This window comes from Echiichthys vipera (genome assembly GCF_963691815.1).
Source record: "Echiichthys vipera genome assembly, chromosome: 6".
In the NCBI taxonomy this organism is placed as follows: domain Eukaryota; kingdom Metazoa; phylum Chordata; class Actinopteri; order Perciformes; family Trachinidae; genus Echiichthys; species Echiichthys vipera.
The window spans coordinates 15771096-15791414 of NC_139831.1; the positions used below are offsets into that span (position 1 = coordinate 15771096).

At 40.6% G+C, this 20319-nt stretch overlaps 1 protein-coding gene across 1 annotated transcript in view; it reads left to right on the forward strand.

Annotated features, from left to right (window-relative positions):
• Positions 1-239: 239 nt before the first annotated feature.
• Positions 240-20319, forward strand: part of dock2 (dedicator of cytokinesis 2) — a 110005-nt gene continuing 89925 nt past the window's right edge. The window contains exons 1-20 of the mRNA XM_083915827.1: positions 240-332; positions 2455-2538; positions 3122-3162; positions 3396-3451; positions 3540-3636; positions 3724-3872; positions 4137-4272; positions 4894-5051; positions 6348-6429; positions 6672-6807; positions 7400-7475; positions 7639-7715; positions 10889-11139; positions 11619-11717; positions 11953-12025; positions 12278-12381; positions 15894-16095; positions 17794-17891; positions 17996-18085; positions 18327-18427. Coding sequence (XP_083771953.1) covers positions 290-332; positions 2455-2538; positions 3122-3162; positions 3396-3451; positions 3540-3636; positions 3724-3872; positions 4137-4272; positions 4894-5051; positions 6348-6429; positions 6672-6807; positions 7400-7475; positions 7639-7715; positions 10889-11139; positions 11619-11717; positions 11953-12025; positions 12278-12381; positions 15894-16095; positions 17794-17891; positions 17996-18085; positions 18327-18427 — 2153 coding nt within the window. The 5' untranslated portion in view covers positions 240-289. The remainder of the gene's footprint in view (positions 333-2454; positions 2539-3121; positions 3163-3395; positions 3452-3539; positions 3637-3723; positions 3873-4136; positions 4273-4893; positions 5052-6347; positions 6430-6671; positions 6808-7399; positions 7476-7638; positions 7716-10888; positions 11140-11618; positions 11718-11952; positions 12026-12277; positions 12382-15893; positions 16096-17793; positions 17892-17995; positions 18086-18326; positions 18428-20319) is intronic.

The following is a 20319-nucleotide window of genomic DNA, read 5'->3' on the forward strand; positions in this document are numbered from 1 at the left end:
ATAGCAGAGTAAAAGTACTCCAAAAAGTCAGAATGAGCTAAATGAAGAATTCACACACTCCACAGGCCTGCAGGCTTTATAGGACTCCACCTTGTTGTACTAAACCACTTCCCCTTAACGGCCTGAAGGCAGGAAGAGACAGAAGGGGAAGAGAGGCAAAGGGGGATGGGCTTGTTGCTTTCATTTAAAGTAAAAAAAAAAATTACAGAAGTTAAAAGTTTAACACTCTCAAACAGACATAGGAGGTAAATCCAAAAGAAAATACTAGAAAGTGGGGCTACATGTAATCATGGCTCCTTGGACGAGGACCACCACGGAGCGGTATGGTGTGGGTAAGTCAGTATGTACTCACTTGCTCACTGTTTGTGTGTGTGTGTGTGTGTGTGTGTGTGTGTGTGTGTGTGTGTGTGTGTGTGTGCACACGAGTGCATGGACATATATGTTGTGTATCTCTTTATCTATCTTTAGGCATGATGTTAAACTATCCTATGAGCAAGAATAAGAAAAATAGATGCCCTTCACTTCCTGCTTAACAGGATGTGAGCAGGTGGCGCTAACAGAACTTTAGGATGTACACAAGCAATGTAATTCCCCCAAAAAACACTTAAATCATATTTATCATTAAACGTCAGAGCATCAGAACTCATAGGAGCTATAGTAGATTGTCAGGGGAATACAATGTTATACAAAATAACCATCCGTCCTAAACTGATGGGGAAATGAGTGCCAGTTAGAAGGCAATCTTTATGCATTACACATTATGCAGCACGGAAATGCAGAAGCAAGAAGATAAATTATTCTTGAAAAAAGACAGGTTTGGAAGGATTGATTTGGACACCGGGGAACAAATCCTAGACGAAGCGAAACGTCTCAGCGCAATCTGTAGTTTATCTGGTGTGTGGGTTGAATATGGCCGGGCTGATCAGCATGTGTTGCCGTTAGATATGCAAGACAGACACAAGCAAGAATACAGATTTCTTACTTCTAATACAGATTGAAACAGGGGAGGTGCACTGGCTGGTCGTATACTGATTTATCAGTTACTTGCAAAAAGTTTGGCACTTGGCTTACATAGCAAAACGTGAGGGAAGGTGTTTTTTTATGTTCTGCCTGTACTGTCTTATATAATACGAATGGGGGTGAACATGGCATGCACTGTATATTACATAAGCTACTTTAAATCAATTGCTTCTAAGATTACTCAATGAAGTGTTGTTTATCTACTGTATCTAGGCTGAATCTCCTGTCTGTGAACGACTACAAAACAGGAAGTGGAGGAATGACCTTTTTTTTCTTCTTTTTTAAAAATGAGCCACACATCGAAAAACTGTAGAAACTGCACCATGTTATAAACTGTAATAACATGGTTAACATGGAAAACACATGTTTTCATTTTGAAAGAATTAGATTGCAATTGTATTGTAATCAGGTATTAGTCTAAAAATTGTGTGCAACTTTTTATAGTCACAAGAATGATGTTATTTGTCATTTTGTAGCTGTGTACCTGCATGTTTCGTGTCAAAACCATTACATATAGGCTTGAGCAAAGCAAACCTGTGAGCCAGAGCAGAACGGTGCAGACGGACAAGGCTAGTTCCTGTGTCATACGCATACTTTCTTCACCAAACTGATATGAATGCACTTTTGCAGTGGGGCAGTGCACAAACTCTTCTGCTCTGCCATGCTGCTGCAAACACCTGTTGCTACCACTACTACCGCTTGTACTCTCATACAGTCAATGTAAGGCTGCAAGTGGTTACTTAGTTTTTTGTCAAAATGCAGAGATTAATTATTAGTCTATGAAATGTTTGAAAATATTAAAAAAATATATATAATTTCTGGTCAAAGCTCTAGCTCAAGGATAAGTTTATGATCACATGAGACAAGGGAAATCCTTACATTTGAGAAGCTAGAACAGGATAATATTTGACACTTTTTGCTTAAAAAATACTTAAATGATTGTTACTTGGTCATTCAAATCTAATAATTTTATAAGCAAAGCCTCAGCAGCAGTCCACCTGTGCAAGTGTTGGTATTATAGGCAGAATAAAAAACCTCTGGTTTGCTGGTTCCCTTGCCACTTATTGGTTGCTCCAGTGGGATTTGACATGTGATCCACACCGTTGTTCGGCATGACCTGAACTATATTAGTGGCTTTTTTCCATTGAGACACTAAAATGTCTATCGGTGTATGAACAGTCGTTATTGCCGTTTGTGGTGCTGGTTTTAGTTTCTTTAGTCATGTAGCCTTAAACATGCACATGGCAGCTTGATAAGGACAAATGTTGCCAAGGTTACCAAAGAACTGCTGCACTTGACCATTTTTACTGCCTGTGCTAACATTCATAACTGAACTCTGTGTTCTTGGGAAGTTAATTGTACCACCATCAAACAACAGTTAAAAAAATTAAATGCACGCACCTCTCACCAAAATGTAACCATTTCTTTTTTTAGTGAAGTGGAATTTTGTCAGCAAAGGAGAGAAGCAGCTTACCCTCGAGGTTGGAGATGCGGTCCTGATCCAGGAGGCCTGCGATGGTAAGAATAGGCGATCTCAAAACATAAAAATGATACCATTATCACTTATGCACATGTGTATGGAGCTCCTTAATAACTTTCCTGTTGTTCCTCAGTAAAACATTTACGCTATGTTATTTTTTCCCCCCATTTAACCTATAGAGCTTTAAAATGATATTGGGCAACAGCCTTGGTCTCTGTTGCATCAACTGACTTCCTCTCAGCTGATGCCATTCACATACACTGCAACAGGAAATAAACCAGGACACATGTAGAATGCTTATGTTTACATCTTTGAAAACGTCTATATGCTTGCATGTAGCATCCTAAAACAAAGTCATATTTTTCTCATATTATAAATCAGCTGCCTCAAACAAAATAAAAAGAATATTGTCTGAATGACAAAAGTCGGCAGCCCACTTACAGACCGTTTTGATGATGTTGGCTGTCGGAATCTTTTTTCATCATATTGTATATATTTCACAGAAAAAGATACTATATTCAGTCTTCCAACATACAGTCAAGACACTAACACTTCAATGTGAACACCAAAGGCTTGGCCATGTAGAGATGACAGTAAGATGACGGCCACTTGTTCTTTCAGGATGGTACAGAGGCTGCTTGGTTCGGAACAAAGCCCAGCGGGTAAGACACACACACACACACACACACACACACACACACACACACACACACACACACACACACACACACACACACACACACACACACACACACACACACACACACACACACACACACACACACACACACGCACACACACGCACACACACGCACACACACAGGCTTTAATACCAGACTGCAACACAGATTTTTTTGGTGTGTTACTCATCTCCCCTGTACATATTCCTCTCCAGGGAGTGTTCCCTGCCAGTTTTGTCCACATTAAGGAGGCTGTCATTGAGAAACAAGGGTGAGTGGACTGAAAAGTCTTCATCTGACTCCAAAAAGTGATGTGTTTTGAATGCGTGAGGATTTTGTACATGTGTGTGCTACTACAGAGGTGAGGAAATAGTGATGTCTGCAGAGATGCCCCTTGTGAAGGAGGTGACCACCACGTTGAGGGAGTGGGGAAGCATATGGAAGCAGCTCTTTGTGGTAAAACCCTGAACAAGTAAAAAAAAACAACGTGTGCATGTTGTTGTGTGTATCTCTGAGTGTAACAAAGTATATCCACCTGTCCAGGTCAATAAAAGGATGCGTGTGAAGCAGGTCCAGAGGCTGATGTGCGAGCTAATGGAGTGGCGTTCCCAGCTCCTGTCTGGCACTCTGCCCAGCGATGAATTCAAGGAGCTCAAGCAGAAAGTCACCTCCAAGATTGACTATGGAAACAAGTATGTCAAAACCAAAACCATTTGTTCAAGTTTTGATATGATCATCGTTTGAAGCCGTTCTTTCTAAACAAGCTCATTTGCCCCCGTCTCACCTATCTCTTTACGTCGTTTTAACGGCAACATTTTCAGACTCTTGTCGCCTTATCTTTCTTTTTTACTTCAACCCTGCCTCCCTCCCACCACACACACCTGTCTTCTTCCCCTCTGTTGTACATCAATCTCCCCAGTCCTCACCTGAACGCTATCTCCTACTTCCTACTACAGGATCCTGGAGCTGGACCAAGTGGTTCGGGATGAGAACGGGAACATCCTGGACCCAGAACGGGCTAGTGTAATCAGTCTTTTTCGGGCCCATGAGGCCGCCACACTCAAGATCAATGAGCGCATTAAAGAGGAGCAGGTGAGGAGAAGGATGAGAAGGCAGTGGGGAATAAAAAAAAACAAAACAGAATCCAGGAGGGCAAGGGCCACACAGAAAGTTTCACGGGACCGAGAAAGAATAATGGCTGGATGTGATGGTGGATGTTGCAGTTGCAAGTTAATTTATTTGGCAACTGCTTTGATATTATTGAAGTTAGACTTCCCCAGAGATGTATACCATGGGATTCTTTCCTGGGAAATGTTCATGACAAAATATCCACTCCATCAGGTAAAGGTAGAATCACAGTTTTGTCATTTCATTTAAGTTATTATGACAAGAAAGTGGTAAAATTAAACTGCATGGATCATACATTTTACTTGCCAATAATGTCTGCCAGCCAAAACTTATACAAGTTGTCCTGACTTCAGTTCAACTACATAAAACTTATTTTACATTTATTCATTTGTAAGAAGAAACATATGAACATTATGATGATCTTTTTTCCATGTGGCCTTTTCCCTTACTAACCCACAATCTGTATGCTGCAGCTGGTACATCACAGAATTAAGTAACCAACTATTATCAATTTTTATACCAGCCAACCAGATTTGTTAGGACCGTCCCAAGTTAGCCTCCTGCAACTAATGTCCTCTCCCGCAGTCCAACATCCAGACCGACCACAGCGGGATCTCAGCACGGATCCAATCTTCCCCTACCCACAGCCTCTACGTCTTCGTCAGGAACTTTGTCTGCCGCATCGGAGAGGACTCGGAGCTCTTCATGTCTCTCTATGACCCCATCAAGCAGGCCATCATCAGGTGAAACTTGTCCTTCTCTTTATTCCACCTTTAGTTCCTACCATCATACAGTGAGCCTCAGGTCTTCAAGTACTTTAGGTACACGCTGATGTTTTCTTTTCAGTATATTCTATTTCAGCTTGATCTGAGGATTCAAAGCCCCAGATTTTTAGATGTGTCTAGGATTTAGATCATAAAATAATTAAATCTGTCCATTAAATAAAAATAAAAATGCGGGAAAATTCTGCATATCCCTCTTCACCCTCTCTTCCCCTCAGGTTGAGATTTATTTTTACCCCACCTCCATCCCTGTGTATACACCTCTCCTTCTCTTGCTTCCTCATTTGTCTTCTCGCCTCCATTGTTGAACCCCACTAAATTAGAACAATGGGATGCGGAATACAGAAAACACAAATTATAGGGCAGCAGATATTGACTGGCAGTGCTATGTAGTGCCTGACAGTGCTGATGCTAAGCCCTGTCACTCACTGTCATACTGGGTATATCTAAGTGTCAGCCACTGCAGCTGGGAGTATTAAGATAGACCATGATCAATCATGTTTTCCTCCACATATATCAATTGCCGTTTGATTGTCTCTTACTTTCTTGGCATTTGTCCTGGTTTCAAATGTCTCATTTGCTCTTGTTGTGTTTGTTTGATTGGTTGAATGCTTGTTTTTTTTCTTTTTGTACTATCCATTCCCCACCTTGTCTTATCTCTCTCTCTCTCTCTGCAAAAAATGGGTAGATAGTGGGTTTTATGACAGGAATGCTTTAAAAGCATTGTCTCAGCTTTGAGTCACCCTGCTGTATCCATAGGCACTCATCTGTTCGTCTATCTTTGTATTCCTCCCCCTGTCAGTGTGACACATGCTTGTATGTCAGGAAAAGCTATTAGGAATTGAGGGGTTGTATTTTTAGCAGTTCAGTCTAAATTGTTATGCAGCAGCACTGGGTAACATTAGGGGGATCCACATGCCTGTCAGGGGATAGTTGAAACTGAAATTCTAACTTAATTTCCCCAGAAATCCTCTAATGTCACATTTGCAAACTGCATGCATGTGTACACCAGGCAGACTGTTATGATACTCTGCCAAAGGGTACTCAAATAAGAGGGAGGCAAACAGTCCATCTTTATCTTGACCAAGCACTCACTCAGTGCTGGAGTGACAGAGATAGTGCTTCTATCTTTAAATTCTGTCATGTGGAATGAGATGATCTTTATTCCAGCTACAGTGTTTGACACTATGCATTGCTGTATATTATAATATTGTGTAGTATGGCTCTGTAGAACATTAACAAAAACTCTTTGTGCAGTGAGAACTACCTGGTACGCTGGGGCAGCAAAGGGTTCCCCAAGGAGATTGACATGCTCAACAACCTGAAGGTTGTCTTCACAGTAAGTGACCACCAGAGGGCACTATTGCACTGTTTCTGATCACTACGGACACTGTGCTGCGTAGGAATGAATGGGTTCAGTCCCTCTTAGAAGATTGTTTTTTTATGTTGTCTCTCACCCTCGTTCCCACTTAACCATGTGTCCCTCAACTCCTCTTTCTTCTTTTCTCTCTCATATTCCCACTTCTCTACTATTTTGCTTTCTTTTCTCTCTCTTCTCCTTTCTCTATTTCTCTTTACCAGGACCTGGGTAACAAGGACCTGTGCAGAGAGAAGATTTATCTGATCTGTCAGATAGTGAGAGTGGGCAGGATGGACCTGAAAGAGACAAACAACAAGAAGTGCACTCAAGGCCTGAGGCGGCCATTTGGGGTGGCAGGTAGTTGAAGAACAGCTGTTAAATGTATTTTTTTTTTTGGTCAAAGGTGCTGCTAAATTGCCAATCCAAGTGTTCAAGCAGTGTGAAAAGTATTATTTGTAGGCACTGGACTTAAGAATATTGCTTTTAGCAGCCTATTTAATGCTGCAATACATTTGCCGAATTCTACTGCCAAATGTCACAGGTTTAGCCAAGTATAATGGCCTTTAGGAGCGTCTTCAGGCCTTTTTTATAGTTGTTCCCCAAGGTCAGAGTCATTTTCCCTGATTTGTCAGCTGCTGCTGCAGGTATTATTGCCCATATTTACACTCGGGAGCTGCAGTCATCTTTCGCACGAACAAAACTAAAATATTGATGGTTACTGTCCACTAATTTTCTTCCTACGCTTGAGGTTATTGTTGCTCTCTCTGGCTCCAAAAGCTGCCGTAATTAACCTGAGAAAAAAAAAATATAGCTATAATATATAGCTATTAGGGACTCTAGTCGGGCCTTTTTTATTAGACTTGTGTGTGATAGAGAGATTTAGAAACGAAATGTTCACAGACACAATGTTCATTGTGTTGACTGATGTTTGTTTTCCTTTTCTTGGCAGTGATGGACATTAGCGATCTCATCAAAGGGAAGATTGAATGTGATGAGGAGAAGCAGTTTTTCATCCCCTTCTTCCCGTATGTCCTGTTTTCCTCCTCTATGACTCTCAAAATCCACCCCGTAATTAAACTGCAATACCGCAATTTTGTGTGTGAAGCTTTCAGTATCTGCACAATTTTAACATGTATTAGTTTTGTGTGTGTTTTTCAAGTGTGTTTGTGCGTGTTTGTTTGACTCCAGGGTAGTTGCTGAGAATGACTTTCTCCACTCCTTGTTGAACAAAGTGACGGCATTGCGAGGAGACAGCGGTGGTCAAGGTACTTATCTGCACTTACAGCGGTCTCTTTCTATTTCCTAGCATTAAGGAAAGTTAGTGTTAGTAGTCCATGACCATTCTTCATCGTCTCTTCTCTCAGCTCTGCTGGTGAAAATGAGGGAAATTATCCTGATGGATAGCGTGCGCCCTGGAGCGGATGTTTTCATATGACTTGCCCTTTATTTCTCCGTCACCAGCTTCCAGACCAGTTTACCGCTACCTCATATTTATGGCTGACTTTGACAGCCCCTATGGGTGACACTGTCTTATTTCACATGGAGTAACCCTACGTGTTAGACTGCACAGTCATATCGCTCAGCTTTTATCTTTCCTCTTGCTCCTGAGCCCTGGGCATAACCTAGATATGAAAGAAGCACCCAGACGAGCAGATATGGACGGAGCACCTGAGGCCACCAGATGTCTGTTCTTAACATTACTCACCCCTAATCTCTCCTTCCTCTCACTTTGAGAAGCTTCTGCCACAGTACACAGCCACACAGATGTCCCTGTAGGTATGCAGTTAGCCTTGAAAATGTGAGTTTGTGTCATAGTCTTGATCTCACCAACTATGTATTTCCGTAAATAGCTCACCCCTTTTTCCATTCGTTGCCTATGCTTTATCACATCATTTCTCTGAAAGCTTTGAGAGCCCATATTCTTTAGGACCACATTTCTGCCTATTACGATAACACTTTCACCCTTTCTTTGTCTCCTTCGTGCCCCTGTTTTACACCCCTTTCACAAATGGTTTACGGTTTTACAGTCTAGTCTGTAACAACAGCAACAACATTTTCCAACATCTCTGCTTCACCTTGGAACACTTTAACATTATGCTCCCCATAGAAAAAACACTAACATTTTACACAAAGTGGTTCTCACTTTAAGTTCTCAGGCTCTTATTGTCAGGCTGAATGTTTCAGTGCCTGAAAACATCCTAAAATGTTTTAAAATGCAGTTTTAATGGTACCAGTACATGAAATTCCTTCTACATTCATTTGGCTTTAATTTTAATTTACTTGCCTGCAGAGAGAAATAAAAAGATGTATTTATATTTGGTTCCAAGAAGTTCTATGTAGTATTGAATTCAACTCTCTGCTAGCTACACATTCCCTGTGTTATTCTGAACTGTCCTGAACTGGTGATCAACCTTGGTCACTATTAAAGTATAACAGGAGAACAATTCTTACTTAAAGGCATGTGGCACTGTGCAGTGCCTATAGAAAGTCATGATACCCTGTGATATAGTCATTTCTTTAGTTTTACAGCCTGAAATGTAATTTAATACATTAAAACATATATATTTTTACACATTCTACAACATTCAAATGCAACTTGGCAAATTTTTGTTTTTCAAAATTTCTGAAAAGTAATAAAAAATGTAAAACTAGAATAGCTGGGTTGGAAAAGTCCCCAGATTTCGTACTTTGTGGAGGAACTTTTGCTTTAATTACAGCCGTCTGTTTGGATATGTCTCTACCTGCTTTGTGCACCAAGATTGGGGAACTGCTCGAGTTCAGTCAACTGTTTTTGTCTTTTTTTTTTTCTTTATGACTTTGTGACATACCAGGAAAAAAGACGAGTTGTTTGTTTGACTATTATGGACACTTGTGCAGACACATTCGTAGTCTGTGTGACTGTCTAAAGCTGGACTGCAGCTCTGATTACTACCTGCTGTTGAAACATGTTATGTCAATGTCATAAGAAAAATAGCATGATGAAGATAATGTATTCTGTGGGTAACAGGGGTGGGATAAGCTTTTGCTTCTCCCACTTTCCCTTTCGGTCATGTGAATTGTATAATCTAAACTAAGATAATGTGTGATGATAATTGATCTAACTGACATGCCCAAAATAGATTAAAAAAAATATAAAAAATAAATAAAATTCTGTGGTGAGCGGCAATGGACTGCACTCTTCAAGTACATCCACAGATTTTCTGTAGGATTTAGGTCAGGGCTGTGACTAGGCCACTCTAGGACATTCACCTTCCTGTTCTTTAGCCACTTTGTTGATTTTGTGGTGGTGTGTTTTGGGTCATTGTCATGCTGGTGATGAACCACCTGCCCATTTTCAAGTGTCTAACAGAGACTGCAGGTTTCCCTCAGGTGGACTTGGCAGCATCCATTTTCCCTTAAATCCTGACCAACTGCCCAGTCCCTGCTGAAGAGAAACAAGCCCACAACTGCCACCACCATGCTTCACTGTAGGGATGGTGTGTTTTGGGTGGTGTGCTGTGTTTGGTTTCCACCAAAGATAGCGCTTAGAGTTCAGCCCAAAAAGTTCAGTTTTCTCATCTGACCATATAACCTTTTGCCACATGGCATCAGAATCTTTGTGTGACATTTTTTCAGAAGAGGCTTCTTTCTTGCCACCCTGTCATACATATCGAACTTGTGAAATTGTTGTCACATGCACAGATCGACCAACCTCTGCCATTAAGACTTGTTACTCCTTCACCATGGGCCTCTCGCTTCCCAGATCAATCTTTTCCTGGCTCGTTCATCCAGTTTGGGGGGGGGGGGGGGGTCTAGGCAAGGTCTGGGTGGTACAATACTCTGAACGGTACTAAGAGGGATAGTTAAATATTTGATATCCTTCTACTAACTTGTGCCTATCCACAACTTTATCCCGGAGTTCTTTTAAACCATGGTGAATTCTTTGTTACCATGCACTACTGGGAGTGTAATGCTCAAGGAGCAGCTGATTTTATTCTGAAGTAATCAAAGCCACCACATTTGATGTCAGGCCGAAGCCAATTAACTTGGTTCATAATCTGGAAGGTGATTGGTTATACCTGTTCTAAAACGACTCATCACTTTTCCAACCCTGCTATTCTAGTTTTAAATTTTTTTATACATTTTCAGAAATTTTGAAAAGAAAATAATCACTTGAATTTGAATTGAATGTATCTATCAGTTTGTGAAATTATTATTCTTTAGATTTATGACCTATTAAAAATAGCAACAGTGGTCTCATGATGGTCTAAACCTTTTTTTAGGGGCTTGTGGAGAACATGTATTTTCAAGGGAACTGAAACCTGTTTACATAAAGGGGGAAAAATAAATAGCCGTCTCACTGCACACATCCTGTTGCAAATTGTGGACCTGAAAATGTACACTGGTTAAAAAATTATTACATAGCCTCCCCTCCTCCTGTACCCCCACCTCCCTCCAGGTCTGTGGGTGACTATGAAGGCTCTGGTAGGGGACATAGTTCAGATCCGGAAAGAATACCCTCACCTGGTGGACCGCAGCACCGTGGTGGCCCGCAAGCTGGGCTTCCCGGAGATCATCATGCCAGGAGATGTTCGCAATGACATCTACCTCACCTTACAGGGCGGCGACTTCGACAAATACAACAAGACAACGCAGAAAAACGTGGAGGTCATCATGTGGGTCTGTGATGAGGAGGGCAAGGTCATACAGGTGAGCGGCATGACGAGAGGAGGCTGAGGCACAGAGCTTGTTAGTGTATTTGAATAGGAAAGGGATTTGTGTAAACAGGGTGTCTGTGTGCGTGCATGCATGCGGTATGTGCAGTGTTTAAGAGATTGAGGTGGTACAGGCTAGTGAGCAAGCGGGGCACTGATCAAGCGCTTATTCAACATCTCATAGTCAAGGGCACACAGTCGTGGCTTTATCCTAGTATGAAAATCCATTTTAGGCATACATGGACGCACACACACACACACACACACACACACACACACACACACACACACACACACACACACACACACACACACACACACACACACACACACACACACACACACACACACACACACACACACACACACACACACACACACACACACACACATATATAAAGTATATACCCACACAAACATAAAATCCTTCAGCTCAATATGACAAGTATTTTTCTCTCTCTCTTTCTTTCCTAGAACTCCATCTGTCTGGGAGCGGGGGATAAGGCGGCCAGTGAGTACAGATCTGTCATTTACTACCAAGTCAAACAGCCCCGCTGGATGGAGACCGTTAAGGTGTGTGTGTGTGTGTGTGTGTGTGTGTTTTGTAGATGGAGTTGCAGAGCTAACAATTAAAAAGCAGTTAGTGGTATAATTTTCTGTCTATAAAAGACACTTCTTTCAGTTTCCTCAATGATGTTTTGATAGCATTCCTCAGTTCAACCATTGAATGAACCCCAGAATGTCATAGCATACCTGTAAAATTCTAATTTATTTGTTATTTTATATCCTTCGATAACATGTCCTCCAGGTGGCAGTCCCTCTGGAAGAAATGCACCGAATTCATTTGCGCTTCATGTTCAGACACCGCTCTTCCCAGGAGTGTGAGTATCAGCCTCCTCTGCTGTCACCCACACTCTTCCCTGCTCTAATCCCCGGAGCATTATAGGACACTGAAAGGACCGAATGATTGGAAGCAATTTGGAAAATGACCCAAGGCATCATTACACACACTTGATTAAACAAATCAGTAGTCTTTCTTTCTCCCATTCCTTTATTTCCCTCCTCATTTTTTTATTTCCCTGATGTGTTTCTTCCCTCACTCTCCCTCTTTCCGTTTACAAATCCATCTCCAGCCAAAGACAAGAGCGAGAAGAACTTTGCCATGGCCTTTGTTCGTCTCATGAAGGAGGATGGGACAGTTCTGCAAGATGGACTGCATGACCTTGTAGTGTTCAAGGTCAGAAACAGCACTTTTGCAGGGAGAAAAAAAATAGGCGTGGAATGGTTCAGTATCTTCTCCACACAAAAACAAATAAATGAGACAAATTTCAGCTCACTGACAAACGGATTCATTTAAAAAGTGGATGTGGAACTAATTTATTGCCACCAAACTCCTGTCTTCTGCGACCGTCTTCTGTGACCCTCCAGACTTATACAGAAGCTAAAGCTCCTCCGAGAGTAATAAATGACAGTCAGCCTTTTATGATGAGAAAGGGTCTCAGTTTGTTACTTCTGTGAGACCAACCGGTTTAAGATTGAACAGCCCATCTACAATAAATTGGGAATCATTTTTAAATAGTATGTCAAATTAAAGTGGTGACTCACCAACTGGTGGTTAATAACAGAATTATTTTATCATAATTCATGGTCAGACATTAATTAACAGGGGATTTTATTCTAACTCTACCAAAACTCAATGTCATTCTCCACTAAATCCTGGTGTTTTTGTATGTGTATAATAGTGAAGATGAATGGTCATTGAAGTATACTTTGGGTTTTGCCTGAAACATGATAGAGAAAGGCAGATATACTGAAATATGCTGTATATATCGTAGCCCTTGTGTATAATTGCAATCATCATCAAAGCAGACAGAGACATATAGAATATAGTAATAGTGAAAAAGTGAGTCTGGACGGTAGATTATGGCCACCCAGGCTGAGTGAAGCCAAATAGATTTCCTGCCAAATGAGCCAAAGCTAAGATTGAATCCCCCTATTGATTAAATGCCAAACGCAATGAAGATTAATTACTTGTGATTCACTCAAAGACCATTTGGATAGTGTCCATGTGCCCTTGTTCCTATTATCTCTTGTTATTCCAGCATTCCTCTTGGCACCACTCATTGTTTCCATATCTTACTCCCTGCTTTTCACCCACTCATTATGACTACATAGTATTGAAGTGGGTGAATGGGTGGATGGATGGATTGATCTAAAGGGGGCAGAGTTGAGGTTTGAGGCTTGAATGAATCGATGACCTCCAGATGGTAAATTATACAGTATATGGAAAGTGTACAGTAGATCAAGTAAACAAAAAGAGTGCCTCAGGAAAAAAAACACAGAATGAGGTGGCATTTTTTTTTCACTTTCTGTTCCTTTGCCTAGAAGTTAATGTTTGTTTTATTAAGGATTTTCGGTTAGATGCTAGAAATAAGACCTGTGGTTAACTTAAGAGCTTAAACTTAAGAGATTTTCTTATGTTGTTCTACAACATGAAAGACGTCAGTAAATACACCACTTGTGAATTTTGAAGCTTTTAAGTCCCTTTAAAAAGGCGGTTGCTAACAAGTGGCTAAATAAGGCTAAAGAGGTTGTTGAGGTGTATCACTGCAATCATGCGTAGTCCGTTGGAAGCAAGTGGTGTTGATGTAGTTGTGGGACTATGGTGTAGTTCGTTTATGGCCCTAATGTCAGCTCTTTACTTTTGGCAATTACTAGGGATGCACCGATCCAACTTTTTCGGTCTCGATACCATTAACTGGGCTTTGCATATCAATAGATACCTGATACCGATCCGAACCCATTATTGAATTTATAAACTGTACACCTCACCATGTGGAAGAGACTAAAGGCATCAGGCTTGACTTAAACATTACTTCCCTAACTTTGTAAAACAAAATGTGACAAATGAACACAAACCATCTATGGCCTTTTCAATGTTAAGTCAGCATCCATGCTAATTGTCATTTTTCGTAACTATTACAGTTTTTTTGGATTGCTTTGACGCTGTAGTCGACTCAAAATCCACATTTTTCAAAACTGTTAACGCAAAGGCCTTAACAGTGGCACCAAAGGTCAAAATGACTCATTTTGCCTGCAAAAGGCTCTACCTCCACCAAAACATTTACAATATGGACCAAAAGCAAATTTTTGCCCTCAAACAACACAACTTGCACACAAGTGCATAAGCGCTTCCAATCAGTCATTAGACAAGGGGCACTAAAATACAACATTCAGCTCTCATTGTGAATCAGTGCTGCATTACTGGTCAGCAGCTTACATATCAGTGCCAATTTGCTTTCTTGCAAAAAACAGATCCAGAATCATATACAAGGATTTTTCAAATTTTATTGAATGCAGTATTTATTCTTTTTTTTGAAATTGTGGCTAAGAAATGAAATATTCCAACAGAAACCACATATAAAAACCCATCACTGTGTAAGACATAAGGAAAATAAAAATAAAAATTCTGTACAATAAAGAAAAAAATCTCTTCTAGTCAATTCTCCCTGACGAATGGGCCACATGGCCTCATCTACATCGCACTCAATATTTTCTCTTGTGATGCGCCTAGGGAAAAACCTTCTTGCATGCCTGATCCAGCCTTGCTTGCAAGTTACAGCACACAACATGGCACCTTTTAAGCCTGCAGACTGATTGCAAATTGAAAAGTTGTGTGAAGCAGTGTCAAACATGTGCTTCAGTGACTTCATACTGGTCAAGAAGTTTCTAAGAGATGGGAACATATATGTTCTGTTTGGTTACCACAGCTAAAGCAGGGGAGTTTGGACTGCTTGAATGACATCTGCGTTAACTGATTTGCAAAAGGGTGCGGGGTGTGTCAAAACAATGACATTGGGTTAACTCATTTGCAAGAGGTGTCTTTTGCTCTGCTGAGAGAGTGATGATGAAGACTGAGAGGTTACCAGTTTCTTCAACCAGGTCAAAGCAATAAAAAAAAAAAACTGTAATTGTAGCATAGGCTATTATTTCATCGTTACAGACACATTATAATTTGAACAGAAATTCAAAATCAAGCACAGCAGCCGAACTTGGGGAAAATTCCAGATAATTTGTCAATATTAGGGCCTTCCCAGCAATAACATGTATGCAAGTAAGTAACATAAACATTTGTTTTCCCAAGAGCGTATTTTCTGCAATTATTCAAAAAGCCAATGAAAAATCCCATAGGTTTTTTTAATCTTGGGAACCAGTGAGATGCTAACTTCAGGGTTGGCCTACAAAAGTGTTTCATTCCTGTAGCACTATATGCCGAGATACCCTGTTTCTGTTTCCCATATATCACTTTCCCTTTTGTCCTTGGTTTTCATTAGCTTTTCAGCACCCGGAAAGAAACATTCTGTACCAATAGTTGTTTTTGTTTGTGCTCTTTTTTACCTGTCCTGGCTCCAGTGTTTCCAAAGTTATGAGTTTACAAACCAAAGCTGAGTTAGGTAGAGGTAGATAAATCATTGTGATCAAAGAGGATTACTGCTGTGGAACTGGCAACTTCAGTCATTGTTTGTCATTTTTTCTTTTAGGGCTGGTCTTAGAAATCACTGCAAGTGTAGCAAACCCCAGTATCTTCTGCTCCCGTGTTTGCTTCAAGACATTTTGACGTAACACAGAAACTCTTATTCCCATCCCAGTACTGCTGAGACAGCCACCAAACATCTGTGGCATCATTAACAAGTTGTAGCATGACTGGTGTGTCACCATTAAAATGACTCCTTCACATTGTCCTCTCAGGGTGACAGCAAGCGCATGGAAGATGTGAACTGCTACTTGTCCTTGCCCTCGACCCGCCACCACCACGGCGAGCTCCACAAGGTGTCATCATCACTGAGCCGCAGCTCCAGCAACGTATCAGGGAGCGGAGGCCTGTCAGTCAGCTCTAGAGACAGCTTCTGCATCTCGACCCTGGTCTGCTCCACCAAACTTACCCAGAATGGTATGTGTATGTATGTTTGTTGTGTGTGTTGGCAGGTGTAATACCTTTGTGATATTGTGTTGACATCAAGCTACTCTAGAGACTTTGCAGGGCAAACATTTTTACAGATGCACACTTGTACACACAGAGGTCGAAGAAAGTTTAGGGCAGAAATTGTGACGAGAAGGGTGACATTAAATCTGACACTTAAAAAACATTAATTAACATCTCCTTTCAACAGAGTAATAAGGCCAGACCAAGAAAATGAATCATCTGTTGGCTGTGAAACTGGTAGAGGACAAACCATCTGCTTAGAAGGTCTCTTCAAGTCTGAAAGACTCTAAAAAACATAGAATAGAACTGCTAACCTGCAACTCTATCTGACCTCATTAGGTCTAGAGGTTATTTGTACGTTCAGGCCTAAAATTTGGTTAGGTTAAAAGAGACGTATGTTACTTAGGTTAACTGTGCCAGAAGTGTGTGTGTGTGTGTGTGTGTTCGTGTGTGTGTGTGTGTTATGGTCATGGGACAGTGAGCACAGGATAGGCTAAACTGTGTGTAAACATGGTTTGATTAGTGAAGAGTGTTGTCATTTTGTCCTACTCACTCTGGCATGCAGTCACATGCACACACACACACACACACACACACACACACACACACACACACACACACACACACACACACACACACACACACACACACACACACACACACACACACAAACTCTCACACTGAAGTACACATCCACATCTACAAATACATAAACGCACGTAAATTCCAGACAATAAGATGCATCAGGCACAGGTGCAGTGCAACAGCTGTTAATGAGGAGCCAGTTTATCACTGTAATGACCATTACCCTGCAACATTAATCACCTGTAACACACACACACACACACACACACGCACGCACGCACGCACGCACGCACGCACGCACGCACGCACGCACGCACGCACGCACGCACGCACGCACGCACGCACACACACACACACACACACACACACACACACACACACACACACACACACACACACACACACACACACAAACACAAAGACTCTCAGGCACGCATGCAGACAGTGCTGTTTGGGACCACTCGCCAGATGTGCGGCCTGCCTCAGTGAGTAAGAAATGATTGGACAGGAAAGCACTGAGATTCAAGTGGGCAGCCCTACTGAGACGTGGAAATCTGCCCCATGTCACACTCTATCAGAATTAATGACAGAAACTGCAGATTTCAATGTTCGGCCTAAAGCGTCACTAAGCAGAAGAACAGGGCTGTCCACATGACAAATAATCACTTGACAAATTCTATTACATTTGCAGTGATATGAAACAGACAAAAGCAGCAAATTGCTTATTATGATATCGGTGCCAATTTATTTCCAAGTCAAGTAAATGAAATAAATGAGTAATTGTTCAAGCTGCAATTTCTTATCTTCTTTTCATTGTATTAGCAAACGGCAAGTCAGTGACAGACTAATTCAGTTTACCAGTTTATGTATTCTGCACAACACAGAAGGGAGCCGGCATTGTTAAACGTTCAAGGACAAAAAAAAGTGAAAAAAAATACAATTTAGAAAATGATGTCCTACATCTAAGGATATATTTCCATTACAATAGCTTTGATCAACACCACTCTTAAGCAAGACAGCTGTGATTTAAGAGCCGAAAAGAAAATGTACAGTGTGTGTGTCCGTGTCTCTCCTTTCCAGTGGGCCTGCTTGGGCTGCTCAAGTGGAGGACTCGACCCGAACTCCTCAAAGAAAACCTGGAGAAACTCAAAAACATTGATGGAGAGGAGGTTGTCAAGGTCAGTGGTGTGAATACAAGCGCTTCTTTGCCTAAGTGTGTACACTGTGCACTCTCACCGGACCTCTCGTGTGTGTGTGTGTGTGTGTGTGTGTGTGTGTGCAGTTTCTGCAGGATACTCTGGATGCCTTGTTCAACATCATGATGGAACACTCTCAGACTGACGACTATGACATCCTCGTGTTTGATGCCTTGGTGAGTGTGTGGTGTGTGTTTACCTGGATAATGTTGCGTGTGTACAGTAACTGTGTGTGTAGCTGATTTCATACCAGGCTGTCTCTGTGTGTATCCAGTCTGACATCTTTGCATTTACCTATCCATCGCTTTCCAAATAAACATGTCTATCAGATGATTGTATATAACATCTTATCTGCCTTGTAAATGTCCACTCCTGCTATGTAAACATGTCTCTCTCTTTCTCTCTTCTGTCTGCCAGATATACATCATTGGTCTAATCGCTGACAGAAAGTTCCAGCACTTCAACACAGTGTTGGAGGCCTACATCAAGCAGCATTTTAGCGCTACACTGGCCTACAAGTAGGTTACTACCTAGATCACAGACCACCTCCTTTCTTTTATCTGTTATGTTTCATATGCATTTCCTGAATTAGAGAACGCACTCTTCTCATCACCATGTATGTGTTGCATCAGAAGTTTCTACACCTTTTCTCATCAGAACACTTTCTTTATATATTTGTATATATTTTAATTTGAATATGTAAGCTAACAAGTAGAAAAAGGCTAATAAACAAAACAAATAATAAATAAAATTAACGACAGACCTATACTCAAACTAAATGATACATTTCTCATGACAGAGAGTTTTAAAAACCCCAAATCAAATCTCACTTGTCAGAAAAGGAGTAGGAGGAAGTATGTACTTATAATATTATAAATTCCTACCTCTTCTCCATTACTCAAACATACCAAACATAAATACACAATGTAAATGAGACAAAGAGGTGAGTTTGAATTTGTATTTCAGGAATTCTGACTAAAAAATAAGCAACAAAACAAATATAAACATTGTAGGCAAGCTACATATAACATGTTTAAGACAAAAATATGAGCGTCAGATAGATCATTGATTATGCTTCATATTTTCTGAAATATGAATGAAATTAGTACAGTGAGACTGTCCCCTGTGTTATAAATGATTGATATAACGTGAGTGTTGTCCCGCCTACTATAGCACAGCTGTCACCGTCCCCATTTAATTGGTCTGGGGCAGTGGGAAATAAATCAATCACAATAACAGTTACCAGGGTGAAGAAGAACACAGATCTTTCACTTCAGTTGAAGTAGCAATACCACAGTGTTAAAATACTCTGTTACAAGTAAAAGTCCTGCTTTCAAAATCTCACTCAAGCAGAAGTACAAAAGTATTCGTGTGGCCTAAACATATACTAACTAAGCTACCCAAAGGAAAAGTATTCATTATGCTGACTGATGCATTTAATATAATAATGTTCATTACTTTAATGTTGCAGTAGGTAAGTCAAGTCAAGTCAAATTTAGTGCATCCATAACAATTGGAATGACATTGCTTATGCCCACTATAATGTCCACTCAAAAAATAACCTCAGTTGAGGGTAGATGGAATATAAATATGCACCTATATGTACAGGCACCTATATAATAACTTTAAAAAGATTATCACTACAGGATAGTAAGTTTACACTTAAACCCACACAAACATACACCTAGAGAATTTCTACAAAAGTACATTTAAAGTGCTCATTGTGATGCCCAACTGCTGCTTATTTGAATTATTGCTAATTCATTTATAGTATAGTAGTTAATAGTATATTGACCTATAATAATACATAATATTGAATATGAATTTACAGGGAAAGCATTGCCAAAAAAAACAAATGTTAAGGCAAAGGCTCGATATATGTAAATAATATATATTTTTTTACAATAGCAAGTTTTTTCTTTAATATTTTTGAGCGTTATTTTTAGTAAACGACTAATATTGGTCAAAAATGATGAGAAATTGCATATCCCCATGTTGTTGGAAGTGAAAACTACATAGGAGGAGCGTAGGCCCCATCAGAGCTGTAGTGGACAAAAGAGAGAACTGAGTCCTCTTTAATATGAAGTGACAAAGTCACACCTTTTCTGTTGGCCCACTTTTTGTTCCACTTTAAGAGAAGTGAGTTTGGTTTGTTTAAAAAGGACTTTATGTAAAAACTAACCTCTGGCACAATGTCAACGATTGCTCATCAACTCACAGCTAAACGCCAAACTAAATTGTGATTCTGAGAACTATATGTGAGAATTAAGCAATACAGTAACATAATCTGCACTGCCTAGTTTGACAGTTCGATTGTAGTTCATGAGCAGTCGTTGATGCTGCGTCAGAACTGAAATCTGGCAGATGGGGGCACACAGAGCAGCAGCTTGATGCGAAGATACATGACTTT